The sequence below is a fragment of the Callorhinchus milii genome, unplaced genomic scaffold (assembly GCF_018977255.1).
Source record: "Callorhinchus milii isolate IMCB2004 unplaced genomic scaffold, IMCB_Cmil_1.0 Scaffold1, whole genome shotgun sequence".
Classification (NCBI taxonomy): Eukaryota; Metazoa; Chordata; class Chondrichthyes; order Chimaeriformes; family Callorhinchidae; genus Callorhinchus; species Callorhinchus milii.
Window position 1 is genome coordinate 73668629 of NW_024704742.1, and position 24779 is coordinate 73693407.

The 24779-nt window shown below is 38.1% G+C and overlaps 1 protein-coding gene across 1 annotated transcript in view; it reads right to left on the minus strand.

The window, feature by feature from the left end:
• Positions 1-859: 859 nt before the first annotated feature.
• LOC103177637 (polycomb group RING finger protein 3) overlaps positions 860-24779 on the minus strand; it is a 108733-nt gene continuing 84813 nt past the window's right edge. Inside the window, exons 6-10 of the mRNA XM_042339140.1 lie at positions 22359-22469; positions 20250-20338; positions 6049-6186; positions 4843-4923; positions 860-2221 (exon numbers count right to left, since the gene is read on the minus strand). Of these exons, the coding sequence (XP_042195074.1) occupies positions 2174-2221; positions 4843-4923; positions 6049-6186; positions 20250-20338; positions 22359-22469 (467 nt within the window). The 3' untranslated portion in view covers positions 860-2173. The remainder of the gene's footprint in view (positions 2222-4842; positions 4924-6048; positions 6187-20249; positions 20339-22358; positions 22470-24779) is intronic.

Consider the following 24779-nt stretch of genomic DNA (forward strand, 5'->3'; position numbering starts at 1 on the left):
ACAAATTCTAATTTTGTGAGGAGGAGGGGAAGTTAAAAACACTGATCTTGGGATATTTCCACATATAGTACTTGATCCACTCTACAAAAGGTGAAGTCAGACATTTCAAATAAAGAATTCTGCAGTTGTATGCAGATTAAATATTCATAAAGTCAAGAAATGTTATCTTAGTATATGCTTGATGCTCAACTTTTCTTAACACTTTAAAAAAAATTTTTGAGCACTTAGTGTGAGTATCATCCACCCTAAGATTAAGGTATTAGCATAATTATATGCAACTAGTCCACAGTTCCCTCTAGTTTATCCAAGCAGTGTGCGTCGATTCCAACTTCAGAAGATTGCTTCTACCAGCAAGACATGTTCTATTTACCAAAACAGCCATCCCGTGGTCTATCCTGTGGGCAGGTTTGCATTGGGAGCCTAAATTCACTTTGAATTAATGGGTTGAAAGTACAATCATTGAAAAATTATGCCTCAAAGGCACATTAGGATATAAAGTGAGACTTGTGTAGGGAAGCCCAGTACGTCATGCTGATCCTCTGATCTCGACTCGGATATGATCTTCAGTCAGAGTCAACAGCCGAGGTCAGTGTTATGTACGTGGAGTTCTCTGCAAAAGGCAAACTGGAAGTCAAGAAGCATTTTACTGGCATTAAATCGTCAGTTTTGCTTCTATTTTTTCAATGACCACAATTTCAACCCCTGTATATTAATCCACTGTCCCCAAAAATATTTTGTGTACAAAAAATGAGCACTCAACGTGTACAAAAAAACAAACAGCAGATGTCAATCATAAAGACACAACCCCACAGAATGTGAACAGGGTTAGAAAAAGCATTGCTAATGACATCATGATTCTTTTTCTACCAAACATTTTATATGAAAATATACTATTGTGGTTTAGGTGGTGAATAGACAAAGGAATGGGGAGAGGGGTTTAACATTTCTGGTTATTTATATGTGTACAGTAAACATTATTTTCAATCCCTCAAAATTATTTTCATCACATTAACTAGAATTTTTATGCTTAGACAAGTATACCACCTCTCCTGAGAATATTCTTTAAGTAAAACCATCATTGAGAAAGATCTGACAGAAGATAACTGTACCTAGTAAATGATACAATACAAGCAAAGAAAATCTGTACTGATATTGTTTATGTGCGATTTTTACTTGAAAGGTTTTGTTTGCACAATGGGAAGGAAATTGTGAATGAGTGAGATAAATTTCTAGAGGATGGTTCTTCACAAGGGCAGTGTTCACATTTGTAACTCGTGTAAAATTGCGGAGGTAAACACAGATGACTATCAGAGCTGCCCCGCTTACTCTGCTCCACACAGACTTCTGAAGTTCATTAATGATGATTGTTTTTATAAGATTGGGCAGATACAAACAGGGACCATTTTCCAGGCAATCTTGAATTTTGCTACTAGATCAATTCTGATGAGACTGTAAAACAGCGGTCACACTAGTGCTGCACCTCCACAGTAACAGTAGCAGGAAACCCACCTCTTGAGAGGCAGAATTCTGTGCCAGTACCTTTCTAAAGTGTGCAAACCAGCAGTGATTACACTACCCGTTTTATTCCAGAACTGCACCTTGCTGTGCAATCGGTAGTGTAAAAAAAAAGCTGCTTTTATTTTTCTTAAAAAATACCATTAAGTGTTACACTGCACCCATATAAACCATCCCAACGGCCCTTTTAATAAGAAAGCCAAAGTGACCGAGAGCTTAATAAACTGCATAATTAAAATGGTTTAAAATTACGTGTAGGTTCACCAAGTTACTAAGATAAAGCAAAAGTCATAAATGTAAACTATAAAGGATTTTTGTGCCCACAATAACAAAGCCTTCTAACACATCAAATTCATGACACTGCAATTTTTTAGAAACCAGGTATAAAAGTGTCTTGGTGCAATTTCATTTGATCCTTTTTGTAATATATTATGACTGTAAACCCACTTAAACATGAGCGATTCCAACACAATTTTGAGAAGACAGCACAGAAGCAGATCTTGTTGTGCCAGTCCCAGTAGAACAGTACTTCTGATCCGGTGTGTGTTTGCTGGTTTGTGCCACATGCTAGATCCAGTGATGCATTGACTGAGTGCTGGGTGATAGTCTCTGCAAAAGTTGCACCTTATGAAGTTCTGCTGTCATTTAAAAATTGATGTCATAGCAGGTCCATTTTAGGCCTATAATGCAGCAGGAGGGGTGATTTCTTCAAAAAGAGAAAGAGGGAAAAAACAGCTTTGTAAATATACTACATTTTTTCAATATAATAGTAAACAAATCTGCTTTTTTAAAAGTACTTTATCCAATATGACAATACATTAATATAAAAACTCAGCAAATCTTCCTAGTCTGATGTTAACTTAATTGTGTCCATTAAGAGTCAGCTGGAGGTATTGGGGCAGACAAAGGCTACAACTGACCCCCACGTGACTTTAAGATGTTCATTAGGACACATGCATGGGAAAAGGTAGGTTCACTTATATATTTTCTGCGAAGATGTCTGACAAGCCTGATGCATGGGAAGATGAATCCCTTCAATTAGTGGATAAAAGTCAGTGATATTGGCAAACCCACCACATTCATACATCCACACCTTTTGTGAATTTCAGAATGGCAACATAAGAAAACCTCTCTACAGTAGACCATGATTATATTTTTGTGAATAACCCTTTGCAGCCTGAAACATTCTGCAATGAGAATTACTGCAGTGTTAAAGAAATAGTTACATGGATCTGATTTCATTCCCTACCAAATGAATTTAACTGAGATTTTAGCTTAATGTTATGTATTGTAAAATCTACGCAAGTGCATCTCTTTGCTGCATATTTTATAGTTCAGATGCATAGCAACAAGAGTTCGCCCAGTTACAACCTAGGAAATTATATGATATATATTAAAATGTGCTTTTTTAATATTAGGTGGCATAAGAGAAGATTTTAACCAGAAGCTACTGTAACAATTAGACATGTCGCATCTACTTGAGACTGATTGTTGGGAGCATAGAAAATCCTGGAGAATTTGTACTGGAATGCCACTAAAGGGCAAGCTAGTGTTTTCCAGTTATGTAATGTAAGCTCCAAAAATCCTGATTCAACACGTGATGGTTAATTCTGCACGTGTAATGCTGAGAGCAGGAACACATTTGCAAGTGACAACACAGGGAGAGATTGCCTTTAACTGCGAAGCAAAAAACAAACATGTTGGGTAAATACAAATTAAATTGTAAATCATAAGTCTTACACGGTCACTTTCAATCATCAAATGTTACCCCTGAAAAATAGACTTTAGTGCCATTCCATGTTTCAATCAACACTGTGCCAATACAGTACTTTACTAACATGAAAGCCATGCCCAGAGGCCTGAGACTTTATACAGATATGACACCACTGTGATTTGCACTCCACCATAGTTATGCTCTTGGCTGTCTAGCTTCCTCTGAAATTGCACTGTCTGTGCAGTAGTTGATAGTTCATCCTCTGATTCTTTTTCCATCAGATCAGAGGTTCCCCAAGGCTCTTCTTTCTTCCGCCTTGTTAATTCACATCAATTACCTTCTCCACTCTTCATCCAACCCTATCTATTCTATTACTGACAATTCCATTCCACAATCTTCGACTTCCTTCAGCTCTGATGCTCACGGCCTATACAATGCCCTTCGCTCAGTGCAATGGAGGAATCATTAGATCTTCATCTGCCTTTTTACAGTAAGTGATGCTCTTAGTTCTTTCAAATCCTCAGAAAATCAATTGTTTCAAGTCTCTCACAAGTTATCCAACAACTACCACTTCATACCGTTGGTAGCTCCATTTTTAATATTTGTTATCTATCAGGATCCATATCAACAATCTGGTTTCTTACACAGGACTGTCAGGATAAGAAACGATCATTGCAGTCCATCTTGCCCAGGCCCAAAGTAAAATAAATCAATGAATAATCCTACACAACTCCATCTCTGATACTCTTTAATCAATTTCACCCTAAATAGATGTCTAATTTCTCAAATTGTCTAATACAATCTGCCTCCCTGGCTATTCGATTTCACATATTTACTATTCAGTGTCAAGTAAAAAAAAAAGTCTCTTTTCCTTCCTTCTTCTGAATTTGATACTCCCTTATTATTTTTTTAACCATACTAAACATGTTGTTAGGGTTCTATTATTGCCTTTTGAAATCATGAATACTTCAATCTCCTCTGTACCAGCATTCCCAGCTTCCATAACCTCTCAACTCCTAATTTCCTCATTTTATTTATCAATGTAACTGCACCTTTTCTGGTGTAATAGATGCAATTTGGCAAACAGAATTATATGCAGAACTCCAGGCAGTTTGTCTTTGGCTCTGGTAACACCTCTCCTGGGCACATTCTCTGCATTTTTAATCTGTAAGTGGACATTATTTCAATGGTTATTGAAATTGCCATCTCCCTTTAAGCAGTCACAAGAAAATAAGTACTGTAATGTTTTCATAAATCACTTTAAGTGGACCCCAGCTATTCTGATGAATGAGAGGAGGAAGTATATGATCTTTCAGGGTGGAATATATTTGTTCCACTTCTTAACATACATGATCAATTTAAAACTAGGATTATTAAGACCTGAAGCTAGGATCCTTAGCCCTTATATCCTATAATGCAAGGTAATTCTTTATTTTATCAGCACTAAAAATGCAATTTCTTCATAATTTCCCATGATAGAAACTGTTAACTTCAAAGTCAAGATCTATGCCATGGTATGAATGAGTCAGGTGATCCATTTCTCCCAAGAAGTAGATTCCTAAAGCCAGTATAATGCACATAATGTATGTTGTGGGCAAAGACAATCTAGTTACCTTAAATCTCCATCGCGTAACAACAACAAATTTCAGAGTGTGGTCCTTGCCAAGGATTTCTTCATTGCATAGTATATCCAGCTACAGAAATATAAAGACAGAAACAATCACTACTGGGTGACTGGATTGCAAAATATCAATTTCCTTTCATTGTTAGTCCACATCTAAAACCGCTGTTGTAGGGGGCAGGTAGTCATAATTCTTTATCTTATCTATCTATGAACCTGCATTTACAAATCCTTTACATGGAGCGCAAGTGTTTTTACATAGTTTACACAACTTGCATAATAGACCCAATCAATGTGGAGTAGTTAAAACACATTTGACGAGAGTCTTTTGTTCTTTTGTTTTGAAAAACACTACTAAATCAACAAAGTAACTGCAATGATTCCCAGAGCAAGAAATTCACAATCTTACACTTGCATTTCCATTAGCCAGACACACTCATGCAAGCAACTATCTACGAGGTAATTTTACCATGTACGTTAAATCAAATACATCAAAATCCTTAGACCACTCAGATACTAAAATCAACATATTGTACCCAGAAAAATGTTGCAATATTACAAAATGTTAGATAAATGGACAGAAATAATCTATGATATTTTATACTGTTTGCTCACTATCCAATATAAGGGCTCATCCTGAGTCTACTGTTTCAAATCTGCTGAATGGTTGTGCCCTAAATAGTAGCTTTTTTATCAGATCTAAGGACTGAGTTTCATACTCAGTTATATTATTTACGCATACTACAATTTGTATACGTGCAGTTAATTCTTGCTTTAAAAAAAATTGAGACATTCTACATAGTCTAGATTGTTTACTCACACAAATATACATTGCTTATAGATTATAAACTGTTCACTTTAAAAAAGAGAAGAAAATGAAAGCGACACCATGCCAAAGATTGATCCTGATTTTCTATCAAGATAAAGCAGATAAAAAATGAAAATAATATAAGGGAAACAGCAGGAGCTGAAAAGCTCATAAGCAATGAGAGAGAAGTAGAGTTTAATGGGGTCAAATATCCTGAGGATGCTGGGAACATACAGCTAATGATGTTCCTGGCTATGTATCTCATAGAAATATATACATTCCAGTTGAAGGAAAGAAAAGGATAGGCACATAAACCAAAATCTGTGTTCACTTCTTTACACTTGTTCTTTTATGAATTGTAGTTATTTATCATTTCAATGAAATAAGTACCTCATTAAATGATGATAGGTTGAGTTTTTTGGCAATAAATTTCTTCAGGTGCAGAACTGTAGCCTGAGCTGAACAGCGAATCCACTTCCTCTTCAAGCCACGGAGCTTACTGCTATTGCATTCCAAACAGATGCTTACCTTCAGGGAAAAGCAAACGAATGACACTGTATTTAAGAAATGTCTCTGCTAGCCACTACATATTGCAGACTATTCACTTACCCAAACTGAAAAATATATCTCCATATCTTGTGGTCAAAGATTTACAAGTTGTTAGTATTGTAATACTGTAACTTATCTAGCTTCATTCACGATTATTACTCCATTATGTTCATATTGTTCAAGTCAATGGATGTTAACTTAGTTTTATTTTCACGTGAGAGAAGCTACCATTTGATGGATAGTTGAGATGGAATAGAAATCATTCCTTTTGATCCATATTCATGACGTGATTAATCCTGAGCCTCTTTTGGGGCTATATTTGCTTCACACCATTGTCCCCCTAATTTCCACATTTATCCTGCCAAAGGCACTTAAATGTTACATAAAGGCACATAAACACAGAAGTCACTGGGAACACGCAGTGGGTCAGGCAGCATTCATGGAGAGAGGAAAATGAGTTAACGTTTCAGGTCTGTGACCTTTCGGCAGAACTGGTTTACTCAATTAATTTGACTATTCATCTGATTGTTGTTTGTGAGGCATTGCTGTCACAAATTGGCTGCTAATTTCCCTACATAATATTTTCTACTAAATCCAAGCTTGTTATTTATCTCCAGCACATCCTCCTCTTTTAGTTGAGCCATTCAGGGCCAGTCTGCTTTGTAATTCAGGTGAACATTAAGAACATGCCTCCTCTCCCTATCTAGCACCTCCACCATTTCCCCTTGTTATACAGGCTTATGCCAGAGTAGCCTGGCTCTGTTAGTAGCACGCTTAGCCTCACATGGGTTCAAGCCCTATTTGGGGATTTTGAACTCACAGTCTTGGCTGACACTCCAGTGCAGTGTTGGTGGAGCACTGCATTGTTGGAGGTGCTGTCTTTGGGATGAAGTGTTACACCAAGGTCCCATCTGTCTGTTCTGGTGGATATTAAAGACCCCATTGCATTGTTCAAAAAAAGAATGGAGTTATCCTGGCCAACAATCCCACAAATAAAAAATTGGTGATTCATTTCATGGCTGTTTGTGGCAGACTGCTGTGCAAATTGGCTGCCACGTTCACCTACAAAATACAGTCACTACACTTTACAGTAAAATCCTTTAATGCACTTTGTGACATATCAACGACATAACAAATGCAATGATTATTATTATTATATTCCCTCCTCATCTAAATTCATCCAAAATGCAAATGAATTGTTTTTTGGAAGATGTTGTTCGGGCAAATTACCTGTCACTTTGCTCAACACCATACATTCAGTGGAGTTCTGACAAAGGGTTGTGGACCCAAAACGTTGACTCACTTTCTTTTCTCCACAGATGCTGCCTGACCCGCTGAGTGTTGCAAGAGACTTCTGTTTTTGCTTCAGATTTCCAGCATCTGCAGTATTTTGCGTTTTGACGATACATTCAATTTCTAATTCATCTCAGTCTGTGTGGTAACACTTTTCTTTTGCATTTGAACGATATATAAACAAACTGTTTTTTATATCCAGTTTCTACAACAGAGTGGAATAGATTTGAGGGCAGGAAAAGTCAGTTTGTTCTCTACTTAACTGGATCTGCTACAGAAACATCAAACTCTGACATAATGCTTCATGCACCAGCATCACATTGCATCTGGGTAATCAGAATAGCTAAAGAACCTTGCCGGCATTTGGACAGGTGCTTGAAAACAGCTTGCAGCCCTTACTGCTCCTGGTCTGGCCTCCTCTTGCTGGGCAGTGGTAGCCCTCCAGTAGCTCACCCAAATGGCCATCATTATAGCATGAGCCTTGGCAGAAAGCATTGGCAGGCTCCTTATGCATAGAGGGCATCACAGCAAATCTGATCTCTTTCCATCCAGCTTCCATACACAAGTGCACAATCATAAAACCATAGAAATTTAGCGCACAGAAGGTGGTACATTGTGTCCGTGCCAGCTTCCTCAAAGCAATCCTTTCAGTCCCATTTACGTGCCCTTTCACTATTCATCTGTAGCTGACCATTTTTAATGTACTTGTCTAGTTCCTTTTTGAAGGCCAATATGGATTATGCCTCAACTACAGCTCCCTGTAGAGCATTCCATATCCTAACTATAACAACGACAACAAAATTACATTTATAGAGCGCCTTTCATGTCAGGAGGACCTTCCAAAGCGCTGAACAGTCAGGTATCGGGGCCTGAGCATGAGGGAGGGGGGTGTAGGGTTGAGGGAAGGTGGAGAGATGGGAGGGCGACCAAAGGCATGGACGAAGAGAAGGGTCTTGAGACCGGCCTTGAAGGAGGCAAGGGAGGACGCGAGGCGAAGGGACCGTGGGATGGAGTTCCAGAGTGTGGGAGCAGAGAGGCTGAAAGCCCGGCCACCAATGGTAGGGCGGAAGACATGGAGCAGGCTGGAGCCCGATAAACGGAGGGAGCGGGCAGGTTGGTAGGGAGTCAGCAGGTCAGAGAGGTAGGAGGGGCAAGGTCATAGATGGCCTTAAAGGTGAGGATGAGGATCTTGAACTCGATTCTCTGGGGGATGGGGAGCCAGTGGAGTCGGGCGAGGGTGGGAGTGATGGGGTCACAGAGCCTGGTGCGTCAGAGTACATGAGCTGCAGAGTTTTGGATGATCTGCAACTACTGGGTATGAAAAAAAATTCTCCTAACCTCCCCAGTTGCTCATTTACAATCTATATTAAATTGGTGCCCTCTAGTTACTGACTCACCGACCAGTAGAAATAATTACCCCAATTGACTATCAAAACACCTCGTAATTTTAAAGACCACGATCAGGTGTCCCATCAACATTTTTTTTCCGGCAAAAAATGTCCCAGTTCCTCCAGTCTCCACTCATAGGCCAAGCTCTCGTCCCCAGCATCATCTGAGTAAATCTCCTCTGTACCCCTACTATTGCCGTCACCTCTCTCCTGAAGTGGGGTGACCAAAACTGGACATAATATTTTAACTACAGTCTAACAAACAATTTGTATAAGTTTAGTATTATCTCTTTGCTAATAATCTCCACCCTATTTATAAAACCTAAGATTCCATTTAGCTTTTTGACAGCTTTGTCCAACTGATGTCCGACCTTTAAAGAATTTTGTACATTAAACCCCCAGGCCCTCTGCTATTCCACTACTTTTTATATTTTAGCACCCAAAATATACTTGTTCTTATTCTTCCTAAAATGCATTCCCTCATATTCGTCGCATTCAATTTCATTTGCCATTTCCCTGTCCAGTCAACTAATCTATGTTCCCGCGAAGTTGCTTACAATCTTCTTCACTGTTAGCTACAATCCCTACATTTTTGTCATCTGTAAACTTAGAAATTGTGCCCCGAATACCAGAATCATGGAGGAAAGCAGTAGTCCTATCAATGGTACCTGGGGACACCACTATTTATCTCTACATTGCAAATAACAACCCTGTACTCCAACCCTCCAATTCCTATCTTTTTTACTAACTTTCTATCCATGCAGTTACCTTTCCACTAATGCCATGTGCCTTCTGACACTATGACCCCACCCTCTGGAACACTATCCTGCAGTGCCTCCATCTCGTCCCCTCTCTTGCCTCTTTCAAGACCTGTCTCAAGACCCTCCTCTTTGACCGAGCCTTCGATCACCTTCCTCCCCCCCCCCCCCGCCCTCCACCCTCCCTGATCCCGGGTCCCAGATCGTATCCAAAACACTGATTGTCCAGCACCCTGGGACGTCCTCCCAACGTGAAAGGCACTATACAAATGTAATTTTGTTGTTTTATAGAGCACTGCAGATACCAGGAGCAGGGACCCTAGCTGGGTTTCCCCTCCATGTACCTGGGAAAGCTGGGGCCAATTTAGCTTCCCGACAGCTCTGGCTAAGACCAGCAAATTCAGCACAGATAAATGACATTTATATAATAATACATGCATTCGATATAGCGCTTTGCACATCTTCTAGACGTTCAAAGCACTTCACAGAATATACTGTAAAATGAACTGACTGTTTATTTGTGGGCAAAACATGGCAGCCAATTGCCAACAGCAGTGTCCCACAAACAATCGTGGATTCAAGTGACCAATTTATTATTGCTTTTTTTTCTTGAGGGATTATTATCAGGCGTGTGAAGTAAGGAAACTTGCCCAAGGTTTTGCCCTGCTGGGAATCGAACCCAGGTCTCTCGCTTGAGAGGCGAATGCTCTAACCACTGAGCTACAGGATTTGTCATGAGGAGATGACTTTGCAGAGCTTTGACATGGCCTGAGCACTGATGAACTTCGGATTACACAGTACCTGGGCATCTCTATGTACTCATTGGTGCTATGTTGCCCCTGGTTAAGCCAAGGTAACGGGTCTTGCAGAATGCCATTTTTAATAAATCATACAGGCCATTTTCAATTTTCCTTGGACATCTTTAGTTCACACTTTCTGACCAGTAAATACTTTTTTCTCATTATTTTAACTTCACATTTCTTTGAGCCTGCTTATTTACCGAGAAAACGTGCTCCGCTGTCTTATTTCATAGCATTCTCATCTCTGAGTCAGAAGGCTGTGTGTTCAAGCCCCATGTCAGGAATTTGAGCTCAGAGTCTCGGTTGACACTCCAATGCAGTGCTGGGGGAGTACTGAAATCGCAGAGGTGCAGTCCTTCAGATGAGAAGTTAAACCAAGGTTTTGTCTGACTGTTCAGGGGGGCATTAAAGAACCTAAGGAAGTTTCTCCTGGTTTCCTGGCTGACAATTCCCCAAATAGAATAACCAAATAACATTGTCTTTGTGACCGACGCAATTTTGTTATGTTTGAGAATTTATTCCAAATCAAAAGAAAGGGGCACCGTATTTTCATTTCACTTCATGCCCACACTTGAAAAGGCAATAATAAAATCAAGTAAAGTTCTTAACAAATTGCAGCTGCTTCCAGTAGTTTCAGAATATCAACAAATAAATGGCATGTGACGCAGCTCAGAAAGCTTTGAACTCTTACTGAGTCTTTCTTTCATATATCATCAACAATTTCTTCATACAACTTCCAGTTACTGAAAAGCAGTAACTGGAAGAATCCTAATTCTTTATGGATTTGTCCATCAGTTACTGGATCAAAATAGCATTACAGGATCATTACAGAGCTCCACAACTTCCAGGTCAGCTTGGGTGTTCTGTTGGCCCCTCATTATCATTGGTCTACAGATCTGAGGAGGACAGCAATTTTTTTGGTTCTTTTCCATTCAATTATTCATTCACTGTACATTTCTAAATGTACAGAAACCTCAACAACTGAATTTAAATCTTTTATATTTCCAACACTTCAAGCAGATACTTTTCATGCATACACAATCTTGCAGCAAGAGCAATTTTGGAAAAGGTCACTGATGAGAAACATCAGTCTGATTTAGACCAACTCTCAGTAACATTTGAGTTGGATTACTCCCATTTTTCATTGATGGATTCTTACATCTGACATATCTCTGGGTTTGCAAACATTCAGAGGTTGTAACCTTTCCACCGAATAGCGGTATGGTTGCATACTTTGAGGTGACCAATGGGCGAAGGGAATTGGTACATGGTTAATCTAAATAAGAAACTGTGCTTCAATCGCTCTCTCTCTGTCTCTCTCTCTCTCTCGTTTATTGCTGCAACCAGGAATTTTTAGAATATGAAATCCACTGTAATAGAACCCTTTCCCGCTATATGTCCTGTGAAGATCTGTCAACAGTGGTGGATTTTGAATGGGTTGAGGGAGGAAATACAGTAGGGGAGAACACAACACTCATTAATTTTTGACACTCAGCTATGCTCGGTCCGGATTTATAACACCTTTTGGTGCACATTTAATTAGTACAGAACACATAGTTTCTGGTCCCAGATGAATTAATTATCCACTCATTCTAAATACCTTTTTTTAATGTTCTCAAGTTCTAAGGCAATCAGACATTTTCTGGAGTATAGAACAAGTCAACTACGTAACCAACCTTCTGGATTTATTTTCTTGTGACACTGTTTTGGATGAGAAAAGATGAATAAATATGATCTTTTACCCCATTATTAAACTATTGTTATTAAACTATCACAAACATTTTAATAGATGTTGAGTTTAAATTATCGTTTTATAAGAAATGTTATGTACCAAGTCTTCCAGTGCACCAAAAACATCACATATAGTCTATTAATTATCAATAAGATTAGAATTATATCAAGAAGAATTATACATTTTACACATTGATAGAAATCATACTTTTTAAAAGAATAACTCTGATGAAAAATCTGAGAAACTGAAGGTTGGTCCATCACTACTGGAGAATGGAAGCCTGTATTGCCAAAAGCAGCTAGGCTTGGATGAGGCAATGCAAAAATGCATCTTCTCAATAGTGTTGATTGGATTTGACTAAATTATTTTATTGGCCTTTCATTTCCACTTTGCACAAGCAGACTGTAATTTTTCTGCAATCATTTCAGAAAATATAAAGAAAACAGCATGATCAAAGTTATCATTTAACTTTATACTGCTGGCAAATAATTGATGTTGGATACTAATAATTCTTGGACTTGGTGGTATGTCTTTCACTTTCGGAGGACATCTCAGTGTTTCATAGGATTTCCTGTAAAGCAAATTCTGTATTTTGTAGGGGAACAAAGCAACCAATTTGTGCACAGAAATGTCCCCAAAACAGTCATGAAACAAATGGCCAATTCATCTATTCTCTTCTCGAATAGTGCTTTTAATATTCAGCTGAAGAGGCAGGTGGACTCTTGGTTTAATGTTCTAACTGAAGGATGGCACTTCCACCAATGCAGGTAACCCACAGCTGAGGTTACCCATCAATATCCCCTAAAGATGATTTAAGCCAGAATACACATAGAGATGGAAAGTAACAAATAAACTCAATAAAACCATTGAGAATAGAATGGAATAAAAGGCATTAACCCAGTCATAAGGCCGAATTCTAAGCCGTATGCAATTGTTAGGTTTTCAAATGAGAATATAAATAATAAATTGTTTCCAAGTGTACAAGTGCATAATCCAAATTAATTCTAGCATGATTAAATTATTTCGCTCTAAAATTTAGTTTTAGAATATTAATGTAATTTAGATCCTAATGATTTGCCTTTCAGCAATTTTGGATCCTGCACCCTCTCCTCCATGAAAGGTACTGTATAAGTGCAAGTTATTGTTCCCTTTCTTTTTTTCCAGTATTTTCTACAACTTTTATTAACTGTAAAAATAGCACAAGATTCAAACAAAGGTATTAAAAAGGAAGCAAATCAATTATAATATATCATATACAATTAATATTCAGAAATACTGCCAGATTCAGTCAGGATTATGATGTAAAGACAGTTCAATTCTTTCGAAATATGATTCACATAAATTTCTACCCAGAATGCTGGAAAGTCCACTGGAATATCAAAAATATCCTTCATTGCACATCATATTCTTTTCTAGCATATGACAATTTGAAGTACAAATTAATAGACACAAATAAAAAGAGAGACTGATTAGGGTAGTGAGAAATAATGAATTCATTTCAAATTAAGTCAAGCATGAATTGTAGACACTCATCTACAAAATATATATAACATAGACATAGAAACAAGAGTATGCTATTCAGCCCCTCTAGCCTGTTCCGCCATTTTATGGCTGATCTATACCTCAACTCCAATTACCCGTCCTTGCCCAATGACTCTTAATACCCTGACTACCAAATATTTATCTACTTCCATCTTGAAAATGTGAATGGATCCAGCATCATTAGCCTTTTGGGGGAGAGAATTCCAAATTTTCTTTGCTTTTTGGGTGAAAAACTACCTCCTAATTTCATTCCTAGATGGCTTAGCTCTAATTTTAATAGTATGCGCCCTTGTTCTGGATTCCCCAACCTGATGAAATAGTTTATCTGTATCTAACCTATCAAATCCCTCCATTATTTTAAAACCTCAATAGATCGCCCTTCAACCTTCTGGAGTCAAGAGAATAAAGACCAAGTTTATGCAGTACAGTCACTACACTTTATAGATGTCCTCCAAACATGAAAAGAGCTATATCAAATGTAAGGATTATTAGATTATTATTGAAAAGGACGAACTTGCCCAATCATGTTGAAACAGCTCAAAGGGCATTATATTAATTTGTGTTAAGTAATTACTAGACAGTGACTGTGTACTTATAGACAAACATAACAGCCATTTTGCAAGCAACAAGATGCCATAAGCAACTAAGGGATGAATCACCAATTTACCTGGATGATTATGTTAGGATTGGAACAATATCTTTATTTGACATAAATCTATGGACTGATTTGAAGTTAGCACTGACTCAGCAAGAAGGGTCTTCAAATTTAGGGGTACTGCTGATCTGAGAGAAAATAAAATACACACACTGCTTCTTTGTATCATTGCACTACAAAACAAACATTTTTTAATTTCAATTTACAATAAAAAATTAGTCAACACCTTAATATTAGATGGATGTCCATGTGCTATGATCAGAGGTATTGCACACATATTGTTAATCAGTTGGGTATACAAATGTTCATTATGCGCCAATATCTCAACCAACTTTAAAGCCAACAAAGCGCAATGAGCAACAATATTTCTACAAAACACTGCCTTATGATGTGATGAACTCATATTTGCCTGCTTAGATTGATTGTAGTGTCCATTTCCAGCTTGCAGGTGTTCCTGAAGGAATACACACCAGGTTTTAGAATCATTAAATGTTCCTGCACATAAACAGGTATTTTGGTCGCTCAATTCTATACTGGAATTTTTCTTCCTCACTGTTGCTCATAACAGCCACCTTGTCTAATCGCATACTCCTTTCGCTCCTCATAACCTTAAGAACATAAGAAATGGTAGACGAAAAAAGACCAAGGTCCATCTAGTTCACCTTCCATCTTCCTGGCGGTCACATGCACGTATGTCCCGAACTACCCATGTACTATATCCCACAATGTTATTTCCTAAAATAAAACTATCTAATCAGTGTTTGAGAGAATCAATACTTCCTGCTTCAACCGACTCCCCAGGGAGCCTGTTCCACAGGTTCACTACTCGCTCACTGAAATAGTGTTTCTGTAGATTTGTTCTGAATCGCAGGCCCTGTTCTCTGGTTTTACTATTCTGGACAAGTTGAAATGGCCTGTCATGATCTATATTGTTTTGCCCCTTTAGAATCTTAAGGACAGCAATCATGTTGTCTCTCAGTCTTCTCTTTTCGAGCGTGAACATGCCCAATTTACTTAGTCGCTCTTCATAGTCCAGTCCCTCCATTCCCTCAATCATTTTGGTTGCGCAACTCTGTATCGTCTCGATTTCTCCAATATCCTTTTTGTACTGTGGCAACCAGAACTGTACACAGTACTCTAAGTATGGTCTCACCAATGATTTATACAGTGGCAGGATTACCCCACTACTTCAGCTTGCTATTGACCTTTTGATACATCCCAACATCTGGTTTGCTTTACTCACTGCCACAGAGCATTGTTGGGAGAGCTTCAATTTACTGTTAATCAGAACCCCCAGATCCTTTTCATTTTCCATACATATTATTTTCCTTCTGTTCAAATAATAGACCCTTCCAGGATTTTTTGTTGCCATGTGAAGTAATTTACATTTCTCCACATTAAATTTAATTTGCCACCGATCTGCCCAATTCCCAAGTATGTTCAAATCCTCCTGTAACCTATCTTATTCAGCTTCACAATCTATCACCTTCATTAGTTTGGTGTCATCTGCAAACTTAGCCACTGTGCTTGCGACACCTAGTTCCAGATCATTTATAAAAATATTAAACAAGAGGTCCTAAAACAGACCCTTGTGGAATTCCACTGGTAACATTTTCCTAGTCTGATGACATTCCCTGTACCACCGCCCTCTGAGTTCTTCTGGTCAACGTATCCATTGTAATATACTTCCACTGATTCCTACTCTCTTTACTTTCAGTACCAGCCTTTCAAGAGGAACTGTCTCAAAGACCTTACTGAAATAATAATCCTTGCATTTGAGATATAGCACTTTTCACGTCTTCTAGACATCTCAAAGCGCTTCACAGAACACACTGTAAAGTGAATTGACCGTACATTTGTGGGCGAAACGCGGCAGCCAATTGCGCACAGCAGTGTCCCACAAACAGTCGTGGATTGAAAATGACCAATTTATTATTGTTTTTGTTTTTTGGAGGGATTATTATTAGGCGTGTGGAATAAGAAAACTTGCCCTAGGTTTCACCCTGCTGGAATTGAACCCAGGTGTCTCGCTTGCAAGGCGAGTGCTCGAACCACTGAGCTACAGGACTTCAAGTAGAATTAGAGAGTTAGAGTGATAAGTAGAGTTAGAGAGTGATACCAGTCCATTTCGGTGTTTATACTCCATACAAGCCCCACTTAACATCCACACCCTTTACCCTTATCAAGCGCCTTTGTCACATCGTCAAAGAAAACCAGTAAATTAGACTGACAACATTCTGGACACTCATTCAGTGAGCTTCAGGGAGATGGCACAAACTGAAACACAGAGTTCCCCAAGTTCCTTATCTCAGCTATTCTTCATGATATCAGGTGGAAGCATTTCACAAGGGGCTTCTGTCTCCACCAAGCAGGACTTTGGTAGCTCGTCAAATCCCAAAGAGTTTGTTGTCTAAATCCCTTTCATGAAGCATGATACAAAATAAGTTTTATGAGAACCATTCTGAGAATAAACATTAAAGACTGTCATGTACTCTTGATAGCTTAAATCTCGCTCAACAGTCAACAAACACCAGGGAACAATTCTCTTCCACTGGCTATTGCAGGCTTCAGTGAATAATTTCCCTAAAGCCAACAGTATTTCCACAACAGATGGTGAATATATCCTTGACTGGTAGCCTTTCCCATTCAACAGGAACGCATTAAAAATCCTGGATCCAGATGTTGAACCTGGCCTCTGTTTGCAGTGATTTGATTGGCAATGCTTAATATTTTCAAGGCCACAAAATTCAATACTTTCTATACCTTTATCTTTAACAATATACTGGCAATTTGGAGGAAATTGAGAAAAAGGACAAAGAGAAAAGGATTCTCCTATGCTCCAAAGAAAAGAGAATAGCTTTGTCAAGAAACAGCTAGGTTGCCTGGTGTTCCTCTTTGCAAAAACTATTGCTAGATAATCCCAAGTCTTAAATAGTCATTAGGACTCTTCTAAGGAAAATTCAGGGCTCAAAAAGCACTTGGAAAATAAAAAAAAACACTTCAGTGTTGCCTCAGAGCATGAAGTGCATCTCCTCCAAGAAACCCTGGGCGTCTCGTCAAGGAAATTCATGAAATTCATATGGACTCATATGGGAAACTCAAAGAGGATAGTGACTAGTTGTGCTATGGGAATGAACTGGGAAATAGGATTCATTAAAAATCAGATAAACAGGTAGCAGTTGCACACTCACAATGGGGCTCATGTGGGGCTGAACGTTTTTATTTGAAGGCATTACCTCAACATTAAAGAAAGCAGAAATGCCAAATAAGTCAAGAAGAAATGATTACCTGATGAAAACAAAACAACAAATTACATTTGTATAGTGCCTTTCAGGTTGGGAAGACGTCCCAAGGCGCTGGACAGACAAGAGATTTGGACCCGAGCAGGGTTGCGATCAGGAGGGATTGAGGTCAGGGTGGGTAGGGGTAGCCAGTGGAGCCAGGCGAGGAATGCGGTGATAGGGTCATGGAGTCTATTGCGGGAGAGGACATGAGCTGCAGAGTTCTGGATGATCTGCAGCTTGTGGAGGAAAGAGTTGGGAAGGCCGACAAGCAAGGAGTTAGCGTGGTTGAGTCTGAATGTGATAAATGTGACAATTCTGAGTTTTTAAAGCTTGTGGAATTTCATATTATTATTGTGGATTGTAGCAATAAGGTGGGTAGTTTGGGGGAAGTAAATGAGATACAGTGCAACATTTGAAGATTGGGAGGAAGAAGAGAGGAATGTTAAGAGGAAAAATGTCTAGAGAAATGATAAAATAAAAACGACAGATAGATGATAGGATCTCTCATAAATGATGTGTAATCCATGAGTAAAACAGCTGTATCATGCACCGTGTCTTTCCTCTCCAAGGTGCTGCAATGAGTCACTGCTTCCCAGCTCTGCTTTTGCCTTTCCCAGCATTCCCCGCACCCCGGAACCTCTACAAACCAACTATCGCGATAAACTCGAGACTGTACCAAGACTGCCCGGGTCAATATCACCAATGACATTCTCTCCATCTGTGACCAGGGCTCTCTCCTTGTTCTCCTTGATATCTCTAATGCCTTTTACACTGTCAACCACTCCCCTTATCTACAACCTCTCTTCATCCTGGAGTCCCTCTGATCCTCTCCCTCCCCTCATTCAAGGCAAGTGGTGAATGCAAATATTTACGCTTTTAGGTATTTTCTCCCTCTTTGCCCCCCTCAGATCCCACTCCCGACTCAGATGCCCATCCAGCATGGTAAAGCGATGTCTTCCCGACGTGAACAGCACTATATAAATGCATATTGTATGTGTAAATGGAAGTGCAAAGATGGAATTATAAATGGTTTTAACAATGTGAACAGGAACTGGTAAAAAGGATTTATAAATCAAGAAATTAAAATATTTTCATAGCCATAATACTGCATCAGAGGCATATTTTCAACCGCATAATAATCAACACCTGCCATTCCCTCTGTACGCATGCAAAAAAAGTCAGTCATTTCACTTTATAGTATATCCTGTGAAGCATGTTGGGATGGCCTCCCAATGTGAAAGGCGCTATGCTAAATTAAGGATTATTTAATTATTCACACTTGAACATAATACAATTGTGTTTACACATGCTACGTTTTAGTTAACAAATGGAGCATATCAGATGACCAATATTTTATTGTATCCTATTCAAAAGTGTGCTAGATTTGGCAGTTTTGGACACTTCATGATGCCTTCAGCAGAAAAATCTATTATGTTCCACCAAGAGCTTTCTCTAGGGCTCGAAGTCTCTATGGAGCATGCTTCATTGAACACAAGCGATCAAAAGCTCTGGGTAAAATGATCAGGACCAGAATAATGCTCAAAAATAGCAGGTAAAGCTGCTCACCACAGGCTGAAGGAAATTAAATATCTACTATTCCAAGTGGACACCGTTTCATTGCAATAATTTCATTTTTTGCCTTATAACATCATTTGCTCAAACGTTTTAGATGATTTGTGCAAGGTAGACATCATGTAGTTTAATCCTTTTGTTACCTCCGATAGCTAAATTGGTCTCCAAAAAGGCAGATACAAAAATGACAGAAGGTTTCTACAAAACAAAGTAGCACCACCATAATGTAGAAAATATTAAAATTTTCCTAAGCAAATCCAGCTTCCTTTAAAATACTTCTGGTTATTGTTCATTTTAGTAATTAGTTTTTCAAAAGAAAGTTCTTTCAGCAGGTTGCATGCAAGGTGAACATAAAGGGATGAAAACTGTGACACTGGTGATAATTATTATGTTGGCGAAATGTGCAGCCAATAAATAACTACAGTCATTCATTGGTCCACAGGCATGACCTACTCCACCCCCAATTCTGTCACAGTGACTGGGTTGAAAGCCGCCCTGCAGCTTTGCAATTCCATAAGGATTGTGGCATTGGACTACTGGTTAGTGGAATACTGTCTTAACTTGTTTTTATTTGTTAAGTCTGTAATCTACAAAACAGCACTTCAATGCTTTTGATACCAGGGGAGCATTACACAGCATTGAATAAATCATCTAGCTCAGGCAGGATGATATTGGGGTGTATTTTGCAGTACTATTTAATAGATTTTTTAATAAGAACTTCTCAAATTTCTAAACTGCATTCTTCAGCACATTAAATGTTTCAAAATGATCAAATTTCAAAATCAGATGCTTTCTTCTGCACATTCAGTTTTGGTAGAAATTCAAATTTACACAAATCTCATTGAGACATCTATTAATTAACAGCACAAATTGGACCTCAATGTCATTCTGCTTTAGTTATTCAGAATTTTCAATGTTATTTGGATTACATAGGTAATGTGAATTCTACATGAACGGTTGTCGTGCCCCTCATCAGCAAAGCTAGAGTGGACTAAGTGAAGAAAGCTTGTAAAGTTACCTGTTCATCATTCCTGTGATAATCATTTTCTTCTTCTGGTTTTTCATCTGTTTTCTGTTTATTTGCATCATCTTCATTATTTGTTTCACCTTAGAGAAATAAAGAAATAAGGTCTAAACCAACTTAATATAAGGAAATATATATGATTTTCAGGGCTTCAGAGAGATGGCTTGTGCAGTAATTCAACAATAATAAAAGTTCAATATGTATACAAAATGGTATTGTATTCATTACACTCATTCAATCAAATTAAATTGAATGGTCCTTGAATGCAACGCTGTTCTCGGGTGTCACATCTGTGAAGCCTGTTCCCAAATCAACATTCATCTGGTTAGTGGGTATCTGTGACTCTAGTTTTCTGTTTAGTAAAATTCACTACCCGACTATGCTGCTAACTGAGAGTTAAGTGCCATGATCTGAAAGTCCAATGTTACAGACACAACTTCAGAGATACTGTCATTAAGAATGGCATGGGAAAGAGGAAAAAACATGCAATCTGCAGAATTTCTTACTTTAGCCATTAGCTTTATTTTATTTATTTTATTTTACAGCCTGCCTAAACAGGAAGCATATCTTATAATCATTTCTTATATGCAGCACCAGATATATACAATTATTATGGAAGCAAAAAAAAGTAATTTAATCCTTACGGATTTAAAATATAATTTGGTTGGAAGGAAATGAAAGTCAAAAAGCTAATCATGCCTTTCATATCTATTTTCAGATGCACTTGTTATACTTCATGAACAAATATTGAACCACTGGAGCATACAAAACAAGATATAACTAATTATCATCACTATGCATGGGCCAAATGATTCAGCACTACTTGACCAGAGGTTTAAATCACAGCTCAGAAAATTAAGTTAAAGCCATGGGACGGTGACTTTTTGAAATGATTTTCATAGTCTTTTTTTGTAGATTCAAACTCAACTGCCCAATGGTTATAATCCCTTAAGAGAACTCCATGGTAGCTAGCAATTTTTTTATCTTTTCCAATTCAATCAAATAAAGCAGAACAATTATTATTTGTGTGTTTTATGATGTGGTATTTTTGTCACAAAAGTTTAAATTCCAATATGGTATTCAGTGTTTTTGCCAACAATTAACTCATTACCAATATTGTTCGTATTATTTTTGTGCTTTAAACTCATATAGGATGAAACATAAGACGATCGCACCTTGGTTATCATATTGACTCACAGAATAACTGTTATATATTGTGCATGAAAGTACTGTATAATAATAATCCTTGCATTTGATATAGCGCTTTTCACGTCGGGAGGACGTCCCAAAGCGCTTCACAGAACACACTGTAAAGTGAATTGACTGTATATTTGTGGGCAAACGCGGCAGCCAATTGCGCACAGCAATGTCCCACAAACAGTCGTAGATTGAAAATGACCAATTTATTATTGTTTTTGGTTTTGGAGGGATTATTATTAGGTGTGTGGAGTAAGGAAACTTGCCCAAGGTTTCGCCCTGCCTGGAATTGAACTCAGGTCTCTCACTTGCAAAGTGAGTGCTCTAACCACTGAGCTACAGGACTCCAACCCCAGGGACCACACAAAAACAATGAAACATTTTCTATAATTGGCCAACATTGTAGTTTTACAATTATGTTGCAGCAGTCCTTTATGTTTCTAGCTAACTTTGTAGAAAATTTGTAAGATAACTGCTATACATAGTGGTTCTTAATAATTTTCAACTTTGCCTTTACTGGTGAGAGCTTCCTTGGTTTAAGAATCAGTATCAAGTTTCCTCATTACGATTCTAATTCTAAGAATTGTTTAATAAATAAATTTCATTCATCCCATCTCACTCTCTATTGTGCATGTATTTTATTATTTTCACTGCCTATTTAATTTCCACAAAAATTTCAGTGCAAAAGAAAAGAAAATGTTGATGCTGTGAAATATAGTTTTGGTTGTAGCTGGTTCAACTAATGAACCAATTAAATTTTGATAGGTAAACACGCAGGTATGTTAATCAAATATAGACTGAAGCTTAAAAACAGGATAATACAGGATAAGCAAAGAATAAAAGTTTACCAGGCCTAAAAGAGAAAATAGCAGTTGGCAGAAATAGTCTAACAGAAAATGAACTAACCGTCATGTAGTGGATCTAACTGTTGTTTAGCTGTGCAGGTCTCACCTTTGACCTCTCCAGGCATTTCAAGGCCAAGTTTCTGATAAAAGTCTTTTTGTTTTGTTAACTCCGCTGTAAACAACAAATAATTTGTAGTTGAACAAGCGTAGATGTTAATATTTCAATCAATGTTTTATTCTTAGAAACTCTTAGATGATCTGTCTCTCCAAATAGCTTATTCAGACATAGTTTCATGCATTTTGCTGCATCTATTCCAATACATAATTACAGAAACACATTTTATGATAATAATAATTCTTGCATTTGATTCAGCCCCTTATCACGTCTTTGAGTCGTCTCAAAGCGCTTCACAGAATATGCTGTAAAGTGAATTGAATGTATATTTTGTGGGCAAAACGTGGCAGCCAATTGCGCACAGCAGTGTCCCACAAATAGTCATGAATTAAGTGACCAATTTTTTTTAAGAAAAGGGATTATTACCCTCGGAAAAGCTATCTGCCAATCAACTAACAACCAGATTCCTACTTACTGCTGGGAATCAAATTCAGGTCCTCTCGCTTGCGAGGCGAGTGCTCTAACCCTGAGCTACAGGACTCCATTATACCAGGAATACAAAAATGTAACAAATGTGGCAACTGTGATGGTTATTCAACACTCAGTAGGTTTAAGTTACAAATCTATAATACTCGTAATGGAGATACAAGTTGGATTGAGTAACTAACACTTCAATTACACAGGTTGAACTGTCGAAGGATAGAACCACTCCAATTCCCTCCAAAACTGAATATTGTGGAGGATGCATAGCAGCACTGGGAAATACGTTTTCTGACTTTGCTTACATTATTTTATCACCAGTTTAACCACAGTGAAAAGACTTTTTGGATGCCAAATTCCTAAGAAATCTAAAATATCCTATGTACTGCCTAATACATCTAACTGCAGAGACATAAAACAACTAATTGCATGAATCTACTGGCTACAACAGGGAGGGGGGAATCCTGTTGGGATCACACTAAGAGAATTGAAGAATTGGGCATGTTGGTTTCTTGGATTATATGTCAACTGCAGGTGTTATATTGGAAGTTGATCTAAACCACTCAGCTAACAACTTGGCAGATCCTGCAGGGTGCCAGCAGCTGAATCAGAATTCAATTTATCTACTTTGGTTTACGTTGATGTAAAAATCCCAGTTAGGTTAAAGAAAAGAGTGGAATGCCACCCAAAGAATCTCACCCCATTGGTCATGAATATCATGATAGATTTTGATGTCAAATATGTGCTCACTTGCCCTACAAATACCATTGTGTAGAATCTGAATCTGTAGTGGCTGTAGTTTGTCCAAAAAGCCGTCTCCGGTGGTTAAACTGGTCATAAAATAATGTTCGGACAGTTCCAATCAAACACTTTTGAGCTGACACAATCCTCAATAATTCAATGCAGATGATGACTAGCCCAATACACAGTGACTGCAGAAAATATGAAAACCTTGAGTTAGTAGTCAACGTGCTCATGGGAACATGCATCAAGTACTTAGCCAGATTATCATGGTGCTCCTGCTCTATCTGGTACTCGCGAGCATCAATCTACTCACACACACACATAAAAATAACAGGGATCATATATGTGCTGAAAGTTTCAGAGGAAACTGGTATACCCGGCTATGTGTGTGTGTGGCCATGCAACAGTCAAGTAGTATATTGCTCATGATAGGTTAGCATAACCAGGGCAAATATAAATAGTGCTTGATATCATGCCAGAGAATACCTCTGATCTGCACTACCTGCCTGCAAAGCACAAGAGTCTCTGGTGATTCTCTTATTTGACTGTATATCATTCAAATGTAATACTGTCATCATTGCAGAACCACACTGCAGCCTGTTGAGAGAGTTCATCAACTAAATCTGGTTACTCTCAAAAACATACAAAACATTTTAAATACACATTTCTACTATTTCTCGTTTTCATTTTCAATATTAAAATAAGTCAGTACAATCCATCCCATCCAGTGGTAGGGGAGTAGGGTTACACAGAGCTGCAGAATTTTCTTCTCTATAATTGTTTAATTCTGCATGTTTAATGAGAATGCAAATTGATCATAAAATAACATTTAAAATCATGGACATGTAATCAAATCATTGCATTCAAAATACTTGATGTATAAAGTGGCAACTTCTGGAATGTTTTACAGTTGGAAGCAGTCTGACATCAGGGACAGTTAGTTTCACAAAAAAACACAATGTACGATTTCCCATGGAAATGTATGATTTCTGCCTCGATCTATGGGAATTGTACTGGATGTGTGGAATGGAGTATTTGATACTGATTAGAATTAATTTAGCAATATATATGCAAGAGACTCACAGATATTGAAGACTAGGGTACAAATCTCTGTGGACTTTGAGCCAGGGTTTGAGGCTTATG